Genomic DNA, 18294 nt, shown 5'->3' on the forward strand with positions numbered 1-18294 from the left:
AAACAAAAATGATTTACACATCAGTTTGTTGATGAACATGCACTTGTTAATGCTGATGGTGAGGAATTACAGTTGCAACATCTCATAATGTACCTGGAACAGGACGTTTCTCAGTGATACACTCAGTGTAAGTCATCCTTGCCATGGAGGTTCGGGTTGAATGAATAGATCTTTCAATGTTTCATCCTCGAACTCGCAATCGGATTGATATGGTAAAATCACTGTCATTGTCCGTTACTGTCTTTACATGTTGGATGTACATAGGAGCCTCCGGATGGAGCTGAAGTTCAGTCATGGTAATTGGCGTTATTTTCCGACAGGCGCTGTACGCGGTAGACCAATCACAATGGACTGTGCCATCTGACCAATCAGAGCAGAGTCGCTCACGGAAAGGAGAGATTTAGAGAGACTGATTCATCCATCAAGTCGTTTGAGAATCATTGAAAAATGTGTTCTATGTATATTATGAGGAAATTAAACAGTTTTTGACCTTTTGATGCATGTAAACCTGTTGTAGAGGACCTCCAAAACATAATTCTGAGACTTTTAAATAGCATAATAGGGGCACTTTATTATATAAAAAACTTATAATACTTGTAATAATTGTTAAAGTAATCAATCAGCTGATGTAGCTTCATGTAGCCTGTATGAAGTGTAATCGATGCGACAGACACATTCCCCTCAGCGATATCGTCTCTCAGGAGCTGTTGAAAACTAATTGAGGTGAACGTGGCGTGACCCTCGGCTACCCGTACAGTCATCCAGACAGATAACTCGGGGAATTGGAGCCATTATAGCGGGTGTAATCCCCCCTCACCCCCGTCATCTCATTCATCATGCCCAGGGTTCCCTGGTTAATGAGGAGGGCAACAGAGCGGCCCGTACACAGAGAGGAGAAGATAAATGAGCTGCTGCTCGTCCCGACACATGCTGAGACCCTTGAGCCCATGATATGTTCCCTGGGTGATGTGACATTGCACCTAATTTAAAACCCTTTTAACTACAGTATAATGTCATGCTCCTGTCCCACTAGTGGCTTGAGATGTTTGATGTAATGTTTGAATAAATTTTGCACTAGCTGGCTCATTTATGTTCAGATTAGCATTTATATTATGTAGAAGGTAATACTTAACATTCATTCAAGGTGATTAACATAATCCTTAATAGTGGATTATATAAGAGTGAATCTCTCAAAACCTGGCAAGAACATGTCCAGGTCACATTTTATACCATAATCAAAAGAAATCATTTATATTGCTCTGTCTACTTATAGTGTAGCTGCCAGCAGAGACAGTTGCATAATTTAAGTTCCATAAAAGAATAGTTTTAATTTAATAAGTAACCACGCTTAAATATATCATAATATATTTATACTTATCTGCATTTCTTTTACTTTGAAATATGTGTACAAGCTGACTTGTTTATGTAGGCTTGTATAGCGGAACTATTGTTCGGAGGTTCGTTTGGTTCAGACCTTTATTGGTGTCACACCAGCATCGGAGCATGTAGCGCAAGCCGAGCTAACTGCGGCTCGTTAAGTTTTTGGTAATGTCATTACATTTGTAAGTTTATCGAGAGACGCACAGAAGAGAAGTTGCCTTTGTTACCTGTTTTTCACTCCCTGGAGTTAACGCGGTCAATGAGGTATGCATAGTTCTTTCAATGTGTAATTATCAATGTAAAGCATAACTGTGTGACGGTTTATTAACAGTCTATCTAACGTTGTGTTGTTTATTTATTTAATGTGCTATTCTCTGTGAGAATATTCTTATTTCTGTAACTTATGTGATTTTTATGTTTTATTTAGTTCTCACGGCATGTTTGATGGCATTAAGGATGACATGGTTTGACCAATAAATGCCCGTAAAAGAGAACGCCTTGTGTCCGTGTCCGTTGACTGGAGGGGGTTACAGTGAGAACTCAGCCTGCTCGACACGAGGTGGAGACGTGGGGAAGATGATGATCCGCGCCTGCCGTCCGTCGACGGAGCTGCACGCACGTTTACATTGAATGTGAGCGTCAAAGATAAGACTGTGCATACAATGTTAACATATTAAGAGGCAAGCAGAACCCAGGAGCATTGCATGGTTAAACTACAAGAAGCTGAATATTTAAAACAAGTTAAATATTAAGAAGTAGAATAGCCTTCAACTGCTAAAGGGGCTCTATAAGTGCTAAATGTTAAATGTTCATTGTGTTGTGCATGTTTACATGTTGAAGTGAATGCTTTACTCACTTTACTGCTAAACTATTTGAAGGGTAAATAATTATTTAAAGGGACCATCATAATATTTCCATTATTATTTTTTCCATTAAATTAATTTGATTATTTTGGTGATAAAGAGAAGTGTTTATGCTGTTTTAAGTGAAAATAAGTTAATTTGCATTGTGGAAAGTGTTTCTAGCAGAGTACACTGTAAAACATACTTAGGTAAAGTTAAGGTACATTATTCAATGTAAACAAAAGCTTACTGGGAACATTAAGCTAGGTTTGTCACTTATTTTATTTAGCTCATTTTAAGTTTAGCTACTAAACAAAAGGTTTTAAGGTGCCAATTCCAAAAATATTAAAAATGTCTGAGCACGAGTATGAGACAAAAGAAAAGGGCTTAGATGCTAACAATGGAGCAACAGGTTTACAGCAGCAGTTTAAAGACCTTGATATAGATGCAAACCCATCAAAAGAGACTGAGGTAGCTGTAGAGACCCAAGCTGCTGTAGAGGAAAGTCTAAGAAGAAGCCAAAGAACCCGAGAGCGTACTGAAAAGGGTCAAGAACTGTATGACAGCCAAACTAAAAAGCTTCAACATCGCTTTACTACCTCTTATGACAAATGGAAAGTTCTTGCTAAAGAGACTAGGAAAGCAATCGATGGAACATTCTCCACTGAAATCCTGCAAACCTACATAACCAAGATCAGTAACGCTTCAACAAGTGTAAAACAAGCTTATCAAGATTTACGCCAACACACTACTCCGGATGGCAAGACGCGCCGCCGAGTAGACACGTGTGATGCTGTCACAGGAAAGCTACTGGAACATGCAGAGGATTCTCTTGTATTAAGAGAAAAGGTACCCGATACTCACAAAGAACGAGCATACTGGACTGAGACTGGCTCAGTGCTTACACGCGCAACCTCCAAAAGGTCTAGTATATGTTCACGAAGTTCAAAGTTTGCAAGCATCAGTTCAAAGCAATCAAGCCTGACCTCTTCAAAGAAACTGGAAGCTGCAGCAGAGCTAGCTGCAACTCAAGCCACATTAAAGGTATTAGAGGACATGGAACTTAAGGAACAAGAGCTTGGGAACCTCGAAGTTGAGAACAGAAAGAGGCTTGCACTGCAAGAAGAAGAAAATGCTGCAAGAAAAAATTTATTAGAAGAGAAGCGCAGGCAGTTAGAGCGCTTAGAGACAGTTAAGAAAATGAATGCTGCAAAAGCACGTCTACAGGTCTATGAACAGGAAGTGGGTTCGGACGAAGAGATATCGGAGTTGCTCCATAGCAGTAAGCATGTGAAAAGCGAAGCTAAAACTACTCAAAGAAGTCTTTCTGTGCATCATGTGGCAACACCACAAAACGCCACACATGTACAACCTGCTATGGTGACACAGACTGTTGAAAGTGTGCAACCTGCTGCCATTGCTCATCAAGAAGATAGCACTACAGCTCTTGCCAAAGCAATAACAGAGTCGATCAACGTAAGCCATCTCCCAATACCAGAGCCTTCTGTTTTCAATGGAGATCCACTAAGGTATAAAGACTGGAAAACATCCTTTGAGACATTGATCGGTAGGAAGAATATTCCAGTGAATGAGAAGGTCTACTACCTCCGCAAGTATGTTGGAGGACCTGCAAAGAAAGCTATTGAAGGTTACTTCCTGCTAGGCACGGATGCAGCCTACTATTCAGCATTGGACATCATGGAAGAAAGGTATGGAAGCCCCTTTGTGATTGCCAAGGCCTTCAGGGATAAGATAACTTCATGGCCAAAAATAGGACCCAAGGACAGCATTGAACTAAGAGAATTCTCAGATTTTCTACGAAGCTGTGAAGCAGCAATGTTGCATGTCAAGAGTCTTGCAGTCCTAAATGACTGCGGTGAAAACCAAAGAATGCTCAACAAGCTTCCTGATTGGCTAATAGCAAGATGGAACAGAAAGGTCCTGGAGGTTGAAGAATCAACACATGATTTTCCAAGCTTTAGCGAATTTGTTCAGTTTGTTGCAAGAGAAGCCAAGATTGCATGCAACCCTGTGACATCTCTTCATGCTTTGAAGTCTGGTGATAGTGAAAAGGTTAAGACACCAAAGTCTCGAAATGTTGGTGCAAAGGTGCTGGCAAGCAGCTCAGAAGAAAACCCAGACCCTAAAACATGTGTCTTTTGTGAGAAGTTGCACCATGGCATTCAAACATGTCGAAAGTTCAAAGAAAAGTCAATCTCAGAAAGGGTCAAGTTTGTGCAAACTAAAGGACTGTGTTTTGGATGCTTGAAGACAGGACACCGTTCTAAGAACTGTGAATGGAGGAGTGTATGCGACACATGTAAAAGGAAGCACCCAACCTGTTTGCATGAAGACCGGGTCAGGGATGATGGAAAGAAGGATCACAGAGATGACGAGAGAAAGGAGAGTTGGAAACAAGCCAAAGAGAAGGAGAGGTCTAAGGAAAGGACGGATTCTAAGCAGTCAAAGGAAGCTTCTAAGGAAGCCACCTCTAACCGTGTGGTGCAAAACATGATTGGAACATACACGTCCACCGTTATTCCAGTGTGGTTGTCGACAACAAGTAGCCCAGAGCATGAAGTTCTCGTATATGCTTTACTGGATAACCAAAGTGATACCACCTTTATCCTGAAAGAAAAGGCAGACGCTCTGGACACACAGAAGGAGCCAGTGCAACTAAAACTCTCAACATTGTCATCGAGAAGTACAGTCATTCCAAGTCAGAAGGTAACTGGGTTGCAGATCAGAGGTTTTTATTCAGCGAAGAAAATCACTCTTCCGGTAACCTATTCAAGAGACTTCATTCCTGTTAATGTAAGTCACATTCCCACACCCAAGACAGCAAGAGCATGGCCTCATCTAGAGCATCTTGCAGAAGAGATTGCTCCTTTAATTGACTGTGACGTTGGTCTGCTTATAGGTTACAATTGTTCTCAAGCCCTGTTACCCAGAGAAATTGTGTCAGGCAGAGATGAGGAGCCTTTTGCTCAAAAAACAGACCTCGGCTGGAGTATTGTTGGCCCTGGTAGTTCCTGTGTCGACTACGGAGATGCAATTGGAAGCAGCCACAGAACTATTGTCAGACAAGTAATGCCATCCCTTCAGTCGTCTGCCAACCTGACAAGTGAAGTCCGATACATATGTCGAACACAAGTCAAGGAGTTAGTCACTCCGCCAAATGTTATGAAGATATTGGAGTCAGACTTTAATGAAAGAAGCGTGGAGGATGCTCACTTCTCACAAGAAGATCTTCGCTTCATTTCAATAATGGAGGAAGGAATCAAGATCAAGCCTGACGGTCACTGTGAAATGCCTTTGCCATTTAAAGAAGACAGGCCGAGTCTGCCAGACAACAAGAAATGTGCTGTTCATCGCCTTAAGTGTTTGAGGAGGAGATTTGAGAAAGACAAACAGTACCACAAGGACTACTTAATCTTCATGAACGAAACAATGACGCGTGGAGATGCTGAGAAAGTTCCTGAAGAAGAAATCAACAAGAGCCCTGTTTGGTACATCCCTCATCACGGGGTGTATCACCCACAAAAACCAGGCAAGATACGCGTTGTGTTTGACTGCTCAGCAAAGTTTCAAGGCGTGTCATTGAACGATTATCTGCTTACGGGGCCAGAGCTGACCAATACATTGGTAGGTGTTCTCTGTCGTTTCCGTAAGGGTCCAGTAGCAATAATGTGCGACATAGAGCGCATGTTTCATCAATTTCACGTAAGAGCAGAAGACCAAGACTATCTAAGGTTTCTCTGGTGGGAGAATGGGGACTACGACTTCGAACCATCCGTCTTTCGGATGAAAGTGCACTTGTTTGGTGCAGCATCGTCTCCCGGCTGTGCAAACTACGGCCTCAAACACATTGCTGCACAAGGGCAAGGTCGTTTCAGTGAAGCATCCATCCGCTTCATTGAACGAAACTTTTATGTGGATGATGGGCTGACCAGTGTGTCAACGGAAGAAGAAGCGAAACAGCTAGTCAGTGAAGCAAGACAGCTTTGTAGCGATGGCAAGCTACGCATCCACAAATTTGTTTCTAACAGCCAGGAGGTGCTAGAATCAATCCCCAAAGAAGAGTGTGCTCAAACAGCAATACATCAAGACCTAGCCTTGGGAGAGTACCAAATGGAGAGAGCCCTAGGGGTTAACTGGTGCATTACCTCAGATCAGTTCAGATTCAGAATAGTGGTGAGTGAGCAACCGTTCTCTAGAAGAGGAGTGTTATCGACCGTTGCGTCTGTCTATGACCCTCTTGGCTTTGTTGCACCGTTCGTTCTAGTCGGAAAGCAGATGCTTCAGCAAATGTGCCGGGACAAGGTCGGATGGGATGAACCACTGTCAGATGATCTTCGACCACAATGGGAATCCTGGCTCTTGGACCTACAGAATCTAGGTGATCTCAAAATAGACAGATGTTACCTTCCAGCAAGTTTTCCAGAAGACCGGAAATATGAGCTCCATCACTTCTCTGATGCTAGCATCACAGGATATGGAGAGTGCAGCTACCTGAGAGTGATTGGGACATCAGGACAAACTCACTGTGCTTTGGTGATGGGCAAAGCCAGAGTGGCTCCTACGAAAGTCACAACCGTTCCAAGACTTGAGCTTTCAGCAGCTGTTGTTGCTGTGCGTACAAGTGATCTGCTCAGAAAGGAGTTGGATATAGCAGAGGTCCAGGAATTCTTCTGGACTGACTCCAAGGTCGTCCTTGGATACGTCAACAATGATGCAAGAAGGTTCCATGTTTTTGTGGCAAACCGGATTCAGCGCATCAAGGACAGTACCAAACCAAGTCAATGGAGATACGTGTCCTCGGAAGAAAATCCAGCTGACCATGCATCAAGGGGCCTTAAGGCAAAAGAGCTCATTGCTTCTAACTGGGTTAACGGTCCAGATTTTCTTTGGTGTGAAGAGCTTCCCAGTGGAGATAGTAAGGTGGGAGACATTGCAGTTGAAGACCCAGAAGTTCGTAAGGTCTTTGTGCATAAGACATTGACAACGGAAGATTCACTGCTTAAACGCTTAGAGAAGTTTTCCAGCTGGACGAGGTTGGTCAAAGCCATCGCTAGACTTAAGCGGTGTGTCAAAGAGTTCAAAGGATTGACATCAAGAACCAATGAAGCCAGCAACCTGGAAGAGAGAAAAGATGCAGAACTTACCATCATAAGCATCGTCCAGAGGAATAACTTCTCTGTGGAGATTCAAAGTCTTCAGTGCAAGGAGGAAATAACCAAAGGCAACCTGCAAAGGCTAAATCCTTTTGTAGATGGACAAGGCATCCTCAGGGTGGGAGGTCGATTAGAGCATGCTGCTCTGCACCCTCACATCAGGCACCCGGCAGTCTTACCAAAGACCGGTCACATAACAAAGTTATTGGTTGCACACTACCATCAGCGAGTGCAACACCAAGGACGTGGCATTACAATGAATGAGCTAAGGGCTAACGGGATCTGGATACTTGGATGCAGTCATGCAGTGTCGTCCTACATCTACAAGTGTGTCAAGTGTCGAAAGTTCAGAAGGTGTACAGAGGAACAAAGAATGGCAGACTTACCTCGTGAACGTATGGAGACCACGCCCCCCTTTACATATTGTGGGATGGATTGTTTCGGGCCATTCTACGTTAAAGATGGAAGGAGGGAAGTGAAGCGTTATGGTCTGTTATTCACTTGTCTGTGTTCTCGTGCTGTGCACATAGAAGTGCTTGATGATATGACGACCGATGCTTTTATCAATGCTCTTCGTGCTCTCATTGCCCTGCGTGGTAATGTTCGACAACTTCGTTCTGACCAGGGCACCAACTTTGTTGGCGCAAGACGTGAGTTCCTGGAAGCGGTTAAAGAGATGGATCAAGAATGCCTCAAGCAATTGGGTTGTGAGTTTGTCATGAACCCTCCGTCTGCTAGCCACATGGGTGGAGCCTGGGAAAGGCAGATCAGGACAATACGAAGTGTGTTGACATCCATTCTAGATCAGGCATCCCAAAGACTGGACAGTTCATCTTTGAGAACTTACCTTTACGAAGTAATGACAATTATAAACAGTCGACCTTTAACAGCACATTTGCTGAGTGATCCAGCTGGGCCACAGCCTCTTACGCCCAATCACATTTTGACGATGAAGTCTTCCATAGTCTTGCCACCACCTGGAAACTTCGTGAAAGAAGACCTTTATCTTCGCAAAAGATGGCGTAAAGTTCAGCACTTAGCCAATGAGTTTTGGTCTAGGTGGAAAAAAGAGTACATGTTAAATCTTCAAGAGAGACAAAAATGGCACAAAACCCGCAGAAATGCGCAGGTCAACGATATTGTGATCGTGCAAGATGACAATGCACCACGAAATGAGTGGAAACTCGCCAAGGTCACTGAAGTGTATCCTGGTGAAGATGGACATGTGAGAAAGCTGCGATTGCTGATCAGTGAATCAGCGCTGGATGACCAAGGAAAGCGGCTCACAAAGCAGACTTACTTAGAGCGGCCTATTCACAAGACGGTAACCCTGCTTGAAGCTGATTAATGCAGTCTTGGTTGTTGCTACCTCACTTAAACTCAAGTCTCATCATTTTAATTTGGAATCTTATGTTTATTAAGTTAATAAGAAATCACCAGTGATTTGGTGGGAGTGTAGCTGCCAGCAGAGACAGTTGCATAATTTAAGTTCCATAAAAGAATAGTTTTAATTTAATAAGTAACCACGCTTAAATATATCATAATATATTTATACTTATCTGCATTTCTTTTACTTTGAAATATGTGTACAAGCTGACTTGTTTATGTAGGCTTGTATAGCGGAACTATTGTTCGGAGGTTCGTTTGGTTCAGACCTTTATTGGTGTCACACCAGCATCGGAGCATGTAGCGCAAGCCGAGCTAACTGCGGCTCGTTAAGTTTTTGGTAATGTCATTACATTTGTAAGTTTATCGAGAGACGCACAGAAGAGAAGTTGCCTTTGTTACCTGTTTTTCACTCCCTGGAGTTAACGCGGTCAATGAGGTATGCATATTTCTTTCAATGTGTAATTATCAATGTAAAGCATAACTGTGTGACGGTTTATTAACAGTCTATCTAACGTTGTGTTGTTTATTTATTTAATGTGCTATTCTCTGTGAGAATATTCTTATTTCTGTAACTTATGTGATTTTTATGTTTTATTTAGTTCTCACGGCATGTTTGATGGCATTAAGGATGACATGGTTTGACCAATAAATGCCCGTAAAAGAGAACGCCTTGTGTCCGTGTCCGTTGACTGGAGGGGGTTACATATAGGATTATTCATTTAATTTGTGAATTTTTTAAAAATTACAATTAAGCATAGTTTCTTCCCAAATTGTTAATTACCATGATTACATTTTTTTTTTTTTTTTAATCATTAAAATAAATATTCGAATCCAATGAAGATTGCAATTGAGAATAAAAAATATATAAACAATTAAACACAATATATGTTAATATTACATATATAATATAACATATGTAATATAATTTTATATATATATATATATATATATATATATAATATATTGTTTTTTGTTCATAAGGTTTGTGAGATTTCTCTCTTCTGTGAATAATTTATATGCTGTTATGATCAGTTTGTCACATTCATGCACATATACATGTGGCTTCACTGCTCATAGCTCTTTTTTATTGCTTGAAAATTGCTGTTTTCATGCAATGAAAAGGCTGCACATAGGAGACAGCGAGCAGATCATGTGATTGAACCATAATAAAGTGTTTATCACAGGCCGGCTGTGTTGGGCAGCTCAGATCAGAGACGTCCCGTCACAGAGCTTTTCTCTTCAGCATCGCTGCCTTTCTTAACTGATGAAAAGTCGCCAGATTTCGCGCAGCTTTGACTGGAGGGCATGTCACTTAACAAATGAATGGTTCTCTCTTCGAGGACAGTCGAGCCAGTCACAGAGAGCGCGACCACGAGACCCCTGTGCCTCTCGCGGTGGAGGAATGCGCATGTTTTCAGCCCAATGAAGGAAGCGTCTCACGAGTATAAGAATCTATTCTGTGCCTCAGATCTGCTCTGCATTCATCGATATTAAATTACAGCATTTTCTTGAAGAAGACACTGCATTTGAGACATTTTTAGCAAATTACAGTTTACAGTCTAACCCAAGACATGTTTGATTATTTGAAAAGAGATCTCCCATGTTTATCTCCCATGTTTTTTCCTTATTTTTTTGGAGGACTTTGGGGAAAGAAACACAAACAGTGGGTCAGAGTTTCACAGTGGTCACTCTACTTTTAGACTGTGTCTGTGAGAATACAGAAAGAGCATAAACCTCAGTAGAACTATGACCAGAATGAGTGTGTTAAACCATCTGGACCGTGCTAAACACACTAGTTATGGGATACATATTTTCAAATTCAGCTAGTAAAAAAATTTGCCTTGATCCTTTGACATAGGGCTTTGTACCATTAAAACATCCTGCAAGTTTCGTTGCTTAAAATGTCCTCATTATAAACAAAATCATTCATTTAATCAAGCTCCGAAAACAGCTCGTTTTGACATTGCGGGATCTGTGATGTCACACGGGCGAACACATTTGCATATGACCACCTCTAGAGAAAGACATCGACGAATAGTTCTACAGCGTCGCACCATAGGCCCCGCCCACTGGCATTCAGTCGTTTAACAGCTGACATTTGCCTAAACTGGATGTGAGTGTCAAAAGCAAATAGAACCCATTATAATCACTGATACTGTCTACACTGGATACAGAATACAGATGCGCGTTCAGTTTCTGACATACTGCGTGAAATTGAGACGGTCGACAGCATGGAAGAGGGAAAGAACGTTTGCTTTGATGTCGTTTGCGTCTCTGAAAAGATTTCAGAAGGATCCCAGCACTGGAAACAAGTTGATGGTTTGTTTTAATGGCTTTCTGAATCATGTCGGAGAATTATATGTTTGTTCGGAGCATTTTGTTTTGTAAACGAGGTACAGTGTTATGGAGAGTTTGCAAAGAAACTTCTGTTGAAAGATGAAGCAGTCAGATGAAGCGAATCTGACAGCAGCTGCATCACAAACCGTAAAAGATTTCATAATGCTTTGTCTGTAAATTGTATTTTATATGGATAATGTTTGCAAAACACTTACTAAAACGGATCATTTCAGACAGAGAATGTGGATCGTTTTTCTGCATGTATAAGTGAACCTCAAGGAACATATTAAAATAATTAAAATATATATATATCATGACCCCTTTAAAATTAGTCTAGGGTTCACTTGACTTATGGGGGTCGTTTATGTATAGTAAGTTCAAAATTATCCAGTAAATGCACATTTTCTTCCAACCAGAATTTTTCATTAGTTTTACATTGTTTACCATATTTTCCAGAAAAGTCACACCGGGTCAAAATTGTATTGTTGAGAGGGGGAAAAACACAGATAAGTTGCGTTGGTGTGTAAGTCACATTATTACATTCAGAAATAATGTAAATAAATGTAAATAATAAATAATGTAAATACAATGAAATGTTTGCAAACATTATAAACACTCTAAACATGTATTTCAGTTCCCCTCACTCCACAACAAATCCTTTACATTTACCAGTATTTAGAGCAGGAATGAAAAATATAAGTATAAAGCAAACATAAATAGTTACTTCATTTAAAAAAATAATAATTATAAACTCCAAGCCTAAACAAATTTAATTAAAGTAAAACTGCATCATATAAGTTCATTGCACAGATCACATGACAAAAAAAGTGACTTATTTTCCATAAAATACGAATAATTGAAATGTTAGATTTATCTTACATTACTACTAAGGGTTTAATAACCTTATTAAATATTCACAGCAATTATAGTTAAAGTAAATGCAACTAAAGTTTTAATTTTTTTTATTTTTTTCATTTTTTTTCTTCATAAAATGCGAGTGGTGTTTGCCAGCAGTTGCTAGGATGTTGTAAATGGTTGCTAGGTCGTTGCTAAGCAGTTGCTAATTTGAGTGTTTTTGCTGTCATTGCTGTCCACTTGCTACTCTAAAAGTTATTCTAAAATTAAATCCTAATTAGTGCATTGCTTTGTAATTGAGACAGTGTTCTAGGTGTTTGCTAGTTTTTGTGTGTCCCCTGGGTAATGCAAGGTGGTTAAAATCAAGTGAAAATCTTAAGTCTGATCACATAGAGGATTAACAACACACATCTCAACAAACTGCAGGATCTAAAGTACTGTAAAGTGTTTGTCAGATAAGTATATCCTTAATCTTCAATCATTAATAAGTATGAACAGTCATAATAGTGATGCTAATGAATGACTATTAAATACTGACAGACATTAACATATAGACCTACTCATCAGTTAAACTGTTATCTGTATATCTTATTTAGCTTGAGGTGTTTGTTTTTATAATGAATTTCCTTGTTTATGTCTTGGAAGGCTGACGGGTGTTGAATGGACGTCTCTGAGGGCTCATTGATGCATGTAAATCTGAGCCAAGTTGAGTCTTTGGAAGTGTCACTTCCTCCAGCACAGCGCTGCTCAGTCTGTGGAATATTAATCAACCTCAATAAGCTGCTCAGTGTCTGTGAACATCAGCGATGAGCGCGCAGGTGCATGGAGACTCGGACAGACTTCAGGGGCTTTTGCACTCGTGCAGGAGAGCATTAGGGGAAAGTTTAAAGGTTTTTCTAAAAGAACTGGAGTGAATCTCGTTTCTCCACTTCGTTCCGTTTGGTTTGTTTACCAAGTTTCATTGGCTGCTTTAAGTGTTGTAACTAAATCTCATGCTGTTTGACTCCAGTTGGCTGTGGTTTGATTGTTGGACAGCAGGAGCGTTAAAGCCAGAAGACTTTCCAGATTTGTGCATTTGACTTCAATAATTTGCCCATGAGTGAGGCATTATGTTTTCCCATCTCAAGACAGGATGAACAACATTTGGCTCTTGTCTTCTCGCTTTCTGTAAGGATGTTCCTTTAAAACTCAGTCTTATATTTGGAGCAGTGTTATATTTTTGACTATGGATAATGAAACAAACACTGATCAAGAAATTTGTGGGGATTTGAGCACGACAGACAGTTTTTCATATGTATGGGCAGACCTGATGAATATCTTGGTAAGTTTCTGAGTTTTTATGTGTCTTCCAGAAAGGTTTTATTTTTTTATGTAAAGGTTTTATATTTTATTTTATTTATTTTTATTAATAAAAATATTATTTATTTTGTAATGTAATATAATATATTTAATATATAATTTAATAATAATATTGATTTAATAGTTATATTATGTTTAATATTTATTTATATTTAATTACTATTATTAATATTATTAGTAATTGATATAACTAAATTAGCCCTCTTAAACATGCAACATTTTATTTTATTTTAATAAAAAAAAAAAAAATACTATTCACTATTTTATATAATAACAATAATAATAATAATAATAATAATAATAATGAAATGTAATCATATTAATAATAATATTAAATTATTATGAATTGGGTGGCTGTTAGTCAATGTCTTCAGCATTTTTTGTTGTCTTTTAATAAATATTTGCAAAGTGAAAGTACTCTATTTGGATTCACTTTACATTGAATGTCACATTTGATTTGATATTTTATTTGATACTACTCCTGGGGAGATGTTTTTTGATATTTTGTCAACTGACCTGAATAATGAAAATACAAGGTAGCCTTTTAAATGTCATTGTTTTAATGTCAAATGTGTTTTGTCAGTGCCTTGGGTCATTTCAACAGCATTTCACACTGAGTTCAACAGAGTTTTTGTATTAGAAAAACATTTATAATGTTTTTTTTTGTTTGTTATTTTTTCACATCGTTTAATCTTGTAAACTTAGTCATTCTTCTATTCATACATGCTAAATATTTATTTGTCTGCAATTAAAGAGATTCTTATAATTTTGCTTGGAATCGTAAGACTCCCTGCATCCCAAAACTTTCCCATCATCACTAAAATACATTGTGTGCTTTGCTTGTGGGTGACATAGTTGACTAAAACTTCAGTGTGCTAAAAATATTTGAGGGAATTTTTTAGGAGATGAGCTTGCAGATCTTGAGATGATGCTTTGACCTCAGGCTCTCCAAGTTTACAAGAGAGGTCACGTCTCTGTGTGTCATACAATACCAGGAAGACATGCTGAGAAAAAGTTGAATTCTTCTGACTGTGAATATTGAGTTTAGGCTTCTCCTTTCATGGATCTGTTGATCCCAGAGGTATTTCTGCAGTATGATGAAAGCCAGCAGGATATTGACTGTTATCAGACATAAAGTGTCTTGTGGGCTTGGCAATAGTGCATTGAGTGCGCATATCGACCGCAAAGGGGGCGCTCGTGAGCACCCTTCTGAAACCTAAAATGACTAAATAGGACACCTTACGGCCTCGTGGACTTAAAGGACCAGTACACGTGGCAGCCATTGTAAGTCCACAATACTGAAAGTGCATATGAAGTGTGCCATTTTGGACAGGGCCTGTGAGAAAAACCAGGTATGCTTGAGAATTCTGTCCTTTTAGTGCCACATCTTGTGACATCACGTCCTGTTTTTGGTTCGATTACATGTCTTTGGTCCGTGTTGGCGTTCATATTTAATTAGAAATTCAAGTTCGTTTGGAAGCAGACCGAGAAAAATCTTTTCAGCGGACCAGGGTTTGGTGGCAGCGTTCACACTTGTTCAAATGAACCGCACCAACAAAGCAATCGCACCAGAGTTCATTATAATCGAGCCAAACCTGCCTAGTGTGAACACACCCAACTTTGGGCCTGATCTAAGCGCATGGTCTAAAGCGCACGGCACAAGTGCACTTAGGGTGTGTCTGAATTCACTTTTGCTAGTTTAACGACGGGAAAAATGGTCGGTGCACCCGGCGCATGGTCTAAAAGGGTTGTCCCTATTCTCTTAATGAGTAATGAGTGTGTTTTGGGTGTAACGTGCAATAAACCAATACAAGTCTCATCTCCCATTCCCTTTAAAAGCCAGTTGCGCTTGCGCCATGGCGAAATCTCTATTTTCATGGCGGAATTTACAAGTGGAAAAACTGAACGCTTCTCTAGCAAGGAAACGGATCTGCTTGTGCGCGAGGTTAAAGCGCGCAAGCAAACCATTTACGGGACAAAGTGTACGTGCATTGTGGACATTACTAACGCGCTCTTTAAAAAAAAAATAAAATATTGCGCCATTGACTTTAGACCAGGTTTCAGTTGGTCAATGGCGTAGTATTTTTCAGTTGCCTCAAAATAGCAACGCGCCAAAAATGCGCCTGAACACACCTTGTTTTCGGACCAGCACGCCCATGGGCGGACAGATGGGCGCAAATGCATTTGCTATTTAAACAAAGTGGCGCAGGACGTGAAAATGATAACTGCGTCGGGCTGAAACCAGCAAAAGGCACTTGCGTGCAACGCCTGGCGCTGCATTGCGCAGGATGTATGATAGGACTCGTGGAGTCTATCTGAAACAGCTTTCAAAGGCACAAAGCTGCTCTTTTGAGTGTGGTTTGATCTGAGAACTGGATATCCGTCACAGTTTTGCGATGATTATAAAGGCAGTTTTTTTCCACACTGCTGTTTTCAAACTGCAAATAATAAGTGCATTGTTTGTGTGTTGTAGGATGGCTCTCTGGGTAACATTGAGGACCTGGCCCAAGAGTATTCAGAGTATTACAGCACGTCTTACAGCGAAGTGTGCGACAGAATGGAGGAGTTACGCAAACGCAGAGTGGCTCAAGAAGCAGAGACGGTAAAACACTCACATAAGCTTCTGTTTAAGGGCTTATTGTACACTTCTGAATCCTTTATACACTACCGTACACTACTAAGTTTGGGGTTGTTAAGATTTTTTTTATGTTTTATGTTTTTTGCTCACCAAGACTGCATTTATTTGAACAAAAATATAGTAAAAATAGCAATATTGTGAAAATATATTACAATTTAAAATAACTGTTTTCTATTTGAATATATTTCAAAGTGTAATTTACTCCTTTGATGCAAAGCTGAATTTTCAACATCATTACTCCAGTCTTCATTGTCACATGATCTTTCAGAAGTCTTCTATATTCCTCATTCTCTAAAATATATTCTAATATTCTATATTCTAATCATTCATATGCTGATTTGCTCAAAATGTGAGGACTTTGCCTCCTCGTTTTAAAACACCACTGCCACACCACTGATATATACCTATGAATATTGCTTCACAATGAAAATGATGGTGAGATGTGTCATGTGGTTTCGGCAAGATAATGTTATCAGAGACTGAAGGAATGAACAGTTTGTCATTGAGTGTTTTGTTTAACTTTACTGCGTGACTTTGTTTCTCAGGCAAAGGCTGAATCAACAACATCCCTTCAGCTGCGGTTGGAAATCCAGGTGGGTGGATTAATCACAGAATGACCCGTCCAGGAACTGGTGCTTTTATGGGAAAGGCACTCTTTATTTGCTGTTAAGAGTCTAAAATGTCTTTATTTTCCCTCCCAGGAGTCATTGGGGCTGTCTAGTGCTGTGTCCACACCTGAGGTCGAGAGAAGGTACATGATTTCTTGTGGCATTTTTAGTGTTTCTCAACCAGACTTTGCAAACTGTGCTCGTTTCAAGAACATGATTATGGGACTTTCTAGATGCAAATGTTTAAGATTCCATAATGAGAAATAATGAGATATTTTGAGTTCTTGGACATTCCTAAATAAGACCCTGCAGCCCTGAGAGTTACTCAACAATGAAACCCATCCGGCCATCAGGACATTGGAGATGATGCATGCATTTCCTGTTGACCCCTTTTTTCCTCATTTCTCTTTTTCCTTCCTTTCATTGTCCACTGGATGAGATATAATCTGAATCACCACCATCAGCATGTTAATACACGTAATGCACGAGTCAATTTAGTTATTTTTGTTTCATTATTCACAATATGAACTGCATTAGTAAAACATTGTGGCTCTAAACTCTGATTGGATGAGCCATGGTCAAAAGTATTGTGAAATAAACCGATAAACTTCACAACACCACATGGTACAGTGATTTTACCTTAAAGGATTTCCCCTAAACTCCCCTAAATAATTGTAAAATGATGGTAAAATGTCCCAGGGTTATTGCATTTATAAATAGCACCTAAATTCAATAAAAATAATCCATGGTAATTAGTATAAAAAAAAATAAAAAAAGTTCACCAAATAATATTTTCATTAGCTTAAAGGCACTATATGTAAAATGCATAAACCCTTGTTATTAGTGACACCGGTGGCCGTTAAGTAAACTGCAGCTAGCAACGTATTATCTTGAACATTGCATTCATTTCATGTGTCATTGAATGAAAGAGAGAGGTTTTCTAGATCAACCAGTTTGGAGTCGTTTTTTTTTTTTTTTTTTTTTTTTTTTTGTGAAAGAAATTAATGTTTTTATTTGGCAAGGATGCATTAAATTGACCATAAGGGACAGAAAAGACATTTGTAATGTATCAAAAGATTTATATGTCAAACTGCATCACAGTTTCCACAAAAATATTAAGCAGCAAAACAGTGATCATTGATTTTTAACATAATCAGAATAATCAGATAATCAAGAATCAGAAATTATTCTTGAGCTGCAAATCAGCATATTAGAATGATTTCTGAAGGATCATGTGACACTGAAGACTGGAGTAATGATGCTGAAAATTCAGCTTTGAATCTTTGAATAAAATATATTTAAAAATAAATGTTTATTTTAAAATGTAATATTTCACAATATTACTTTTTTTACTCTCTTATTGATTAAATAAATGCAGCCTTGTTGAGCATAAGAGACTTCTTTCAAAAACATATAAAAATGTTATTGACTCCAAACTTTTGAACCCTATTGTAAACTCATACTTCTCTGTTTTATAAAAAATAATTAATTATATTATATTGTGCTGTAAACAGCTGATAGTTTAGTTAATGATCAATGTTACTTGGTGAAAGAATTATTTTTAATGTCAATGTGTATTTAAAATATCATTACTATAAATTGTTTAACATGATGAATAAAAATAATGAACATGCAGGGTTAAGACACATTTGGTTGCAGTTTTGAATGTATCTGTCTAGGGGTGGGTGATATACCGACACAATTATACTTGT

General features: G+C 39.1%; 2 protein-coding genes across 6 annotated transcripts in view; both read left to right on the top strand.

Moving 5' to 3' along the window:
- Positions 1–18294, top strand: part of sash1b (SAM and SH3 domain containing 1b) — a 110876-nt gene that overhangs the window by 72829 nt on the left and 19753 nt on the right. For 3 of the 4 annotated variants that reach the window (XM_082142950.1, XM_082142951.1, XM_082142953.1), the window contains 3 exons: positions 15810–15938; positions 16520–16567; positions 16676–16725. In XM_082142950.1, coding sequence (XP_081999076.1) covers positions 15810–15938; positions 16520–16567; positions 16676–16725 — 227 coding nt within the window. Of the gene's footprint in view, positions 1–11558; positions 13299–15809; positions 15939–16519; positions 16568–16675; positions 16726–18294 lie in introns of those variants that run through there. The other variant, XM_082142952.1, reaches the window with a different exon arrangement.
- On the top strand, positions 1275–9485 carry LOC309479088 (uncharacterized protein). Of its 2 annotated transcripts, XM_082142940.1 has the most exons (3): positions 1275–1644; positions 1808–9221; positions 9385–9485. In XM_082142940.1, exon 2 carries the CDS (start codon positions 2574–2576, stop codon positions 8742–8744), a length of 6171 nt encoding a protein of 2056 aa, XP_081999066.1. In that variant the 5' UTR covers positions 1275–1644; positions 1808–2573; the 3' UTR covers positions 8745–9221; positions 9385–9485. The 2 variants fall into 2 exon arrangements, with proteins under 2 accessions (XP_081999066.1, XP_081999065.1); XM_082142939.1 differs by having other exon boundaries at positions 1275–9221.

The sequence above is a fragment of the Leuciscus leuciscus genome, assembly GCF_965113295.1.
Source record: "Leuciscus leuciscus genome assembly, chromosome: 17".
Classification (NCBI taxonomy): domain Eukaryota; kingdom Metazoa; phylum Chordata; class Actinopteri; order Cypriniformes; family Leuciscidae; genus Leuciscus; species Leuciscus leuciscus.